The following is an 8677-nucleotide window of genomic DNA, read 5'->3' on the forward strand; positions in this document are numbered from 1 at the left end:
TACAAGTGATGAGTTTCTCTCTTTAATACAAACGTATAACGAGGCGCGTCCACAATGTGTTGTGTGTGGAAGTTCCTTAGTAACGAGTCTCTGATAACGAACACATTTAATAAAACGACACGTCCTGATCAAACATCCACAGCACGATGGGAAACCCAGAGAGTTAATACAGAACAGGATGCTTCAGGAAACTGGGCTTCGACTGTGGACCAGTCAGTCAACTAACAAAGGCCTTGTTGTCATTTTATAACAGGTGATGATCAGAGAGTAACTAACTAACTCTCTCAGTAGTAGATGTGAGTTCCTCTTTCTAACAATCCCCTGGTCTTGGACACAGATAATAGTTAACATTCACCAAAGCCAGCTGGCTACTGATAGTTCAACCCTTAGTAACAGTACAGATGGAATATGATCAGGTTTACTGTAGATATGACTGTAGATATTACGGTACATCTTACTGTAGATATGACTGTAGATATGACTGTAGATATGACTGTACATATTACTGTAGATATGACTGTAGATATGACTGTACCTCTGACTGTAGATATTACGGTACCTCTGACTGTAGATATGACTGTACCTCTGACTGTACATCTTACTGTAGAAATTACTGTTGAAAACGTGTCTAGGTTGGACCTGTTGCTGTTACAATACATTAATACGTTTTATTCTGAACTGGAATAAACTGATTGAAGCAAGAAGCTTTTCGAGGTAAAAACACACAGGAAGTGGTCTCGTGTCTGACTGAGAACCGGTTCTGGGTTGATCATCTACAACAGGAAGTGGTCTCCTGTCTGACTGAGAACCCACTCACACAGTTCTGGGTTGTTCATCTACAACAGGAAGTGGTCTCCTGCCTGACTGAGAACCCACTCACACAGTTCTGGGTTGCTCATCTACAACAGGAAGTGGTCTCCTGCCTGACTGACAACCCACTCACACAGTTCTGGGTTGTTCATCTACAACAGGAAGTGGTCTCCTGTCTGGCTGAGAACCCACTCACACAGTTCTGGGTTCATCTACAACAGGAAGTGGTCTCCTGTCTGACTGACAACCCACTCACACAGTTCTGGGTTGTTCATCTACAACAGGAAGTGGTCTCCTGTCTGACTGAGAACCCACTCACACAGTTCTGGGTTGTTTCATCTACAACAGGAAGTGATCTCCTGCCTGACTGAGAAACGGTTCTGGGTTGTTCATCTATAACAGGAAGTGGTCTCCTGCCGGACTGACAACCCACTCACACTGTTCTGACCGTGGCAAAAATCAGGTTTTTTTTCCCCGCCACAAAAGGTTGAATAGAAACACAAGTCAATGACCTTGACAAATTGTAAAAAGCAAAAGTCAAGTCAACTTGAGACCAGGTATCAGACGGACAGCAGGTTTAGTGAAACTTTATTCTCATATAAAATCCATAAATAGTGTCTGCAAGTGACATCAGGAGCGTGCACAATTACAGCCAGGCGTGCGCACGTTGAGCTGCTGCAGTAGAAATGGCAGTCTAGTAAATATACATCTATATCTGGTATAACTATATCTACGGCAAGGGCCCGGGGACCAATCAGTGAAACACACAACAGAAATACAGATCCCTCTCTCTGTCTCTGGGACGTCAGAACGTCTGCGTCGTCGCCACGGAGACCCTTACAACAGATAAACCTTTTGTCTGATGATGCAGACAGACAACACTGATAGGATCTCTCTAAAGGACCCTGGTTACACCTTGCATTACACATGTGGTTTTATGTGATCCGATCAGGACCCTGAGAAGACAGGCTCAGCAGGACCCTGAGAAGACAGGCTCCGCAGGACCCTGAGAAGACAGGCTCCGCAGGACCCTGAGAAGACAGGCTCCGCAGGACCCTGAGAAGACAGGCTCCGCAGGACCCTGAGAAGACAGGCTCAGCAGGACCCTGAGAAGACAGGCTCAGCAGGACCCTGAGAAGACAGGCTCAGCAGGACCCTGAGAAGACAGGCTCAGCAGGACCCTGAGAAGACAGGCTCAGCAGGACCCTGAGAAGACAGGCTCAGCAGGACCCTGAGAAGACAGGCTCATCGGGTAATAATCAGCCCTGCTGAAAGGTAGAAGCTCATTGAAAAACAACCCTTCCCTCCTCCTCCTCCCTCAGGTAGTAACCTGACACACTGGGGGAGGGGGGGCAGGAAGGAGGGTGAGGGGGACGGGAAGGAGGGCGAGGGAAACGGGAAGGAGGGCGAGGGAAACGGGAAGGAGGGCGAGGGGAACGGGAAGGGGGGCGAGGGGAACGGGAAGGGGGGCGAGGGGAACGGGAAGGGGGGCGAGGGGAACGGGAAGGGGGGCGAGGGGAACGGGAAGGGGGGCGAGGGGAACGGGAAGGAGGGCGAGGGGAACGGGAAGGAGGGCGAGGGGAACGGGAAGGAGGGCGAGGGGAACGGGAAGGAGGGCGAGGGGAACGGGAAGGAGGGCGAGGGGAACGGGAAGGAGGGCGAGGGGAACGGGAAGGAGGGCGAGGGGAACGGGAAGGAGGGCGAGGGGAACGGGAAGGGGGGCGAGGGGAACGGGAAGGGGGGCGAGGGGAACGGGAAGGGGGGCGAGGGGAACGGGAAGGGGGGCGAGGGGAACGGGAAGGGGGGCGAGGGGAACGGGAAGGGGGGCGAGGGGAACGGGAAGGGGGGCGAGGGGAACGGGAAGGGGGGCGAGGGGAACGGGAAGGAGGGCGAGGGGAACGGGAAGGAGGGCGAGGGGAACGGGAAGGAGGGCGAGGGGAACGGGAAGGAGGGCGAGGGGAACGGGAAGGAGGGCGAGGGGAACGGGAAGGAGGGCGAGGGGAACGGGAAGGAGGGCGAGGGGAACGGGAAGGAGGGCGAGGGGAACGGGAAGGAGGGCGAGGGGAACGGGAAGGAGGGCGAGGGGAACGGGAAGGAGGGCGAGGGGAACGGGAAGGAGGGCGAGGGGAACGGGAAGAGGGGCGAGGGGAACGGGAAGGGGGGCGAGGGGAACGGGACGGGGGGCGAGGGGAACGGGAAGGGGGGCGAGGGGAACGGGAAGGGGGGCGAGGGGAACGGGAAGGGGGGCGAGGGGAACGGGAAGGAGGGCGAGGGGAACGGGAAGGGGGGCGAGGGGAACGGGAAGGAGGGCGAGGGGAACGGGAAGGAGGGCGAGGGGAACAGGAAGGGGGGCGAGGGGAACAGGAAGGGGGGCGAGGGGAACAGGAAGGAGGGCGAGGGAAACAGGAAGGAGGGCACGGGGAACAGGACGGAGGGCACGGGGAACAGGACGGAGGGGGACGGGGGGTTATCCAGCAGGTAAAACGTGTGCTGATATGATAAAGCGTCTCTTTCAGGTAGAAGACGACGTCGCCACTTTAGGACAAAGCTGTGTGTATGTAGAGTGGACGTGTCTATGTGGCGTATGTCTACGCGAGCGGCGTCTTGAAGGCGCCCCAGCCGTGGAAGCATCGTGTGAAGCAGTGTGGTTCGTTCCCCTTCCTGACCAGACGCAGCTTCCTGGGCGTCTCGGTCTCCTTAGAACGCATGTGCTGGATGTAAACCTGGAGGAGAGACGGGACAGAACATCACCTAGACAACAGAACATCACCTAGACAACAGAACATCACCTAGACAACAGAACATCATCTAGACACAGTAAAGATATAGTAAAACAATAGACTGACAGAACATCATCTAGACACAGTAAAGATATAGTAAAACAATAGATAACAGAACATCATCTAGACACAGTAAAGATATAGTAAAACAATAGATAACATCATCTAGACACAGTAAAGATATAGTAAAACAATAGATAACAGAACATCATCTAGACACAGTAAAGATATAGTAAAACAATAGATAACAGAACATCATCTAGACACAGTAAAGATATAGTAAAACAATAGATAACAGAACATCATCTAGACACAGTAAAGATATAGTAAAACAATAGATAACATCATCTAGACACAGTAAAGATATAGTAAAACAATAGATAACATCATCTAGACACAGTAAAGATATAGTAAAACAATAGATAACAGAACATCATCTAGACACAGTAAAGATATAGTAAAACAATAGACTGACAGAACATCATCTAGACACAGTAAAGATATAGTAAAACAATAGATAACAGAACATCATCTAGACACAGTAAAGATATAGTAAAACAATAGATAACAGAACATCATCTAGACACAGTAAAGATATAGTAAAACAATAGATAACAGAACATCATCTAGACACAGTAAAGATATAGTAAAACAATAGATAACAGAACATCATCTAGACACAGTAAAGATATAGTAAAACAATAGATAACAGAACATCATCTAGACACAGTAAAGATATAGTAAAACAATAGATAACAGAACATCATCTAGACACAGTAAAGACATAGTAAAACAATAGATAACATCATCTAGACACAGTAAAGATATAGTAAAACAATAGATAACAGAACATCATCTAGACACAGTAAAGATATAGTAAAACAATAGATAACAGAACATCATCTAGACACAGTAAAGATATAGTAAAACAATAGATAACAGAACATCATCTAGACACAGTAAAGATATAGTAAAACAATAGATAACAGAACATCATCTAGACACAGTAAAGATATAGTAAAACAATAGATAACAGAACATCATCTAGACACAGTAAAGACATAGTAAAACAATAGATAACATCATCTAGACACAGTAAAGATATAGTAAAACAATAGATAACAGAACATCATCTAGACACAGTAAAGATATAGTAAAACAATAGATAACAGAACATCATCTAGACACAGTAAAGATATAGTAAAACAATAGATAACATCATCTAGACACAGTAAAGATATAGTAAAACAATAGACTGACAGAATCTAGACACAGTAAAGATATAGTAAATTTCAATCCCATCACTCTCTGTCTCCTGTGCTTCATTTAAAGGTAATGTCCCATTGACCCAAAACACATGCAGGGTTTACTGTGAATGTGGTCTTGGAATGGGGAACATTGCCTTTAAATGGTACATAGCTGACAAAGTGCGATCGGATTCAATTCCAGCCTATAAATCATTACAGTAGAGGCGCGAGAGGGTCACACGTCTTACCTGGCAGGCTTTGAGGCTGAGTTTAATTTCTACCTGGCTGGTCTGCGTTCCCACCCACATGTACACCTGACAGAGAGACAGGAAACACTATTAAACCGAGATAAACAGAGACAGAAAACCCTATTACAGGTGTAGTGTCCAGGCCCTATATATAGACAGACAGGTGTAGTGTCCAGGTGTAGTGTCCAGGTGTATATACAGCTAGTCCCACCTCTTTGCCGTTGTCCAGCAGCATGATGTCATCGTCGGCCAGGTCGTCCTGACAGAAATCGGAACATTTCTCAGACACGGCGAAGTATCCCTTCTCATTGGAGCAGCGGAACAGTCTGGCGTACTTCATATAGTCAGCGTCCTCGTCGTACACCTTCTGACAACCAATCCCCACCCAGAAGAAGTTCTCCGGCTCCTCCCCCTCGTTGATCACCTAGGAGACAGGAGCTCCGGGTCAACGCAGGTTCTTACCAATTAGAATGATGTTAACCAGTCAAACTGCCACGGTCAGAGGTTCCATGTTTACCAGTCAAACTGCCACGGTCAGAGGTTCCATGTTAACCAGTCAAACTGCCACGGTCAGAGGTTCCATGTTTACCAGTCAAACTGCCACGGTCAGAGGTTCCATGTTTACCAGTCAAACTGCCACGGTCAGAGGTTCCATGTTTACCAGTCAAACTGCCACGGTCAGAGGTTCCATGTTAACCAGTCAAACTGCCACGGTCAGAGGTTCCATGTTTACCAGTCAAACTGCCACGGTCAGAGGTTCCATGTTAACCAGTCAAACTGCCACGGTCAGAGGTTCCATGTCAAACTGCCACGGTCAGAGGTTCCATGTTAACCAGTCAAACTGCCACGGTCAGAGGTTCCATGTTTACCAGTCAAACTGCCACGGTCAGAGGTTCCATGTTTACCAGTCAAACTGCCACGGTCAGAGGTTCCATGTTTACCAGTCAAACTGCCACGGTCAGAGGTTCCATGTTTACCAGTCAAACTGCCACGGTCAGAGGTTCCATGTTTACCAGTCAAACTGCCACGGTCAGAGGTTCCATGTTTACCAGTCAAACTGCCACGGTCAGAGGTTCCATGTTTACCAGTCAAACTGCCACGGTCAGAGGTTCCATGTTAACCAGTCAAACTGCCACGGTCAGAGGTTCCATGTCAAACTGCCACGGTCAGAGGTTCCATGTTAACCAGTCAAACTGCCACGGTCAGAGGTTCCATGTTTACCAGTCAAACTGCCACGGTCAGAGGTTCCATGTTAACCAGTCAAACTGCCACGGTCAGAGGTTCCATGTTTACCAGTCAAACTGCCACGGTCAGAGGTTCCATGTTTACCAGTCAAACTGCCACGGTCAGAGGTTCCATGTTTACCAGTCAAACTGCCACGGTCAGAGGTTCCATGTTAACCAGTCAAACTGCCACGGTCAGAGGTTCCATGTTTACCAGTCAAACTGCCACGGTCAGAGGTTCCATGTTTACCAGTCAAACTGCCACGGTCAGAGGTTCCATGTTTACCAGTCAAACTGCCACGGTCAGAGGTTCCATGTTTACCAGTCAAACTGCCACGGTCAGAGGTTCCATGTTTACCAGTCAAACTGCCACGGTCAGAGGTTCCATGTTAACCAGTCAAACTGCCACGGTCAGAGGTTCCATGTCAAACTGCCACGGTCAGAGGTTCCATGTTAACCAGTCAAACTGCCACGGTCAGAGGTTCCATGTTTACCAGTCAAACTGCCACGGTCAGAGGTTCCATGTTAACCAGTCAAACTGCCACGGTCAGAGGTTCCATGTTTACCAGTCAAACTGCCACGGTCAGAGGTTCCATGTTTACCAGTCAAACTGCCACGGTCAGAGGTTCCATGTTTACCAGTCAAACTGCCACGGTCAGAGGTTCCATGTTTACCAGTCAAACTGCCACAGTCAGAGGTTCCATGTTTACCAGTCAAACTGCCACGGTCAGAGGTTCCATGTTAACCAGTCAAACTGCCACGGTCAGAGGTTCCATGTTTACCAGTCAAACTGCCACGGTCAGAGGTTCCATGTTTACCAGTCAAACTGCCACGGTCAGAGGTTCCATGTTTACCAGTCAAACTGCCACGGTCAGAGGTTCCATGTTAACCAGTCAAACTGCCACGGTCAGAGGTTCCATGTTTACCAGTCAAACTGCCACGGTCAGAGTTTCCATGTTAACCACTCAAACTGCCACGGTCAGAGGTTCCATGTTTATCAGTCAAACTGCCATGGTTCAGAGGTTCCATGTTTACCAGTCAAACTGCCACGGTCAGAGTTTCCATGTTAACCACTCAAACTGCCACGGTCAGAGCTTCCATGTTTATCAGTCAAACTGCCATGGTTCAGAGGTTCCATGTTTACCAGTCAAACTGCCACGGTCAGAGGTTCCATGTTTACCAGTCAAACTGCCACGGTCAGAGACAAGGTATAAATCTGTCGTTCTGCCCCTGAACAAGGCAGTTAACCCACTGTTCCCCGGTAGGCCGTCATTGTAAATGAGAATTTGTTCTTAACTGACTTGCCTAGTTAAATAAAGGTTCAATTTAAAAAAATCATTGAGGAATAGGATGGTAGCTATACTTGTTTGCTGTAGGTGTAACAGACAGACAGCTATAACAGACAGACAGGTATATAGACAGACATATAACAGAGAGGCAGACATACAGCTTTAACAGAAATACAGGCAGATGTACCTGTTTGCTGTAGGTGTAACAGACAGACAGCTATAACAGACAGACAGGTATATAGACAGACATATAACAGAGAGGCAGACATACAGCTTTAACAGAAATACAGGCAGATGTACCTGTTTGCTGTAGGTGTAACAGACAGACAGCTATAACAGACAGACAGGTATATAGACAGACATATAACAGAGAGGCAGACATACAGCTTTAACAGAAATACAGGCAGATGTACCTGTTTGCTGTAGGTGTAACAGACAGACAGCTATAACAGACAGACAGGTATATAGACAGACATATAACAGAGAGGCAGACATACAGCTTTAACAGAAATACAGGCAGATGTACCTGTTTGCTGTAGGTGTAACAGACAGACAGCTATAACAGACAGACAGGTATATAGACAGACATATAACAGAGAGGCAGACATACAGCTTTAACAGAAATACAGGCAGATGTACCTGTCTGCTGTAGGTGTAACAGACAGACAGGTATATAGACAGACAGGTATATAGACTGACGTACTTGTTTGCTGTAGGTGTAACAGACAGACAGCTATAACAGACAGACAGGTATATAGACAGACATACCTGTTTGCTGTAGGTGTAACAGACAGACAGCTATAACAGACAGACAGGTATATAGACAGACATATAACAGAGAGGCAGACATACAGCTTTAACAGAAATACAGGCAGATGTACCTGTTTGCTGTAGGTGTAACAGACAGACAGGTATATAGACAGACGTACCTGTTTACTGTAGGTGTAACAGACAGACAGGTATAAAGACAGACAGGTATAACAGACAGACAGGTGTACCTGTTTGCTGTAGGTGTCATCAAACATAGAGTTCATGATGTCTTCTGCCAGTTTGGCCTCATCAGGGTCAGCAGCCCGGCCG

At 47.6% G+C, this 8677-nt stretch overlaps 1 protein-coding gene across 2 annotated transcripts in view; it reads right to left on the reverse strand.

Moving 5' to 3' along the window:
* Positions 1–3049: 3049 nt before the first annotated feature.
* Positions 3050–8677, reverse strand: part of LOC129844151 (protein flightless-1 homolog) — a 91325-nt gene continuing 85697 nt past the window's right edge. Inside the window, exons 22-25 of one of the 2 annotated variants that reach the window (XM_055912562.1) lie at positions 8596–8677; positions 5297–5509; positions 5086–5151; positions 3050–3533 (exon numbers count right to left, since the gene is read on the reverse strand). The exon at positions 8596–8677 is cut by the window's right edge and continues 47 nt beyond it. In XM_055912562.1, coding sequence (XP_055768537.1) covers positions 3399–3533; positions 5086–5151; positions 5297–5509; positions 8596–8677 — 496 coding nt within the window. In that variant the 3' untranslated portion in view covers positions 3050–3398. Of the gene's footprint in view, positions 3534–5085; positions 5152–5296; positions 5510–8595 lie in introns of those variants that run through there. The other variant, XM_055912561.1, reaches the window with a different exon arrangement.

Source organism: Salvelinus fontinalis, unplaced genomic scaffold, assembly GCF_029448725.1.
Source record: "Salvelinus fontinalis isolate EN_2023a unplaced genomic scaffold, ASM2944872v1 scaffold_0182, whole genome shotgun sequence".
NCBI lineage: Eukaryota > Metazoa > Chordata > Actinopteri > Salmoniformes > Salmonidae > Salvelinus > Salvelinus fontinalis.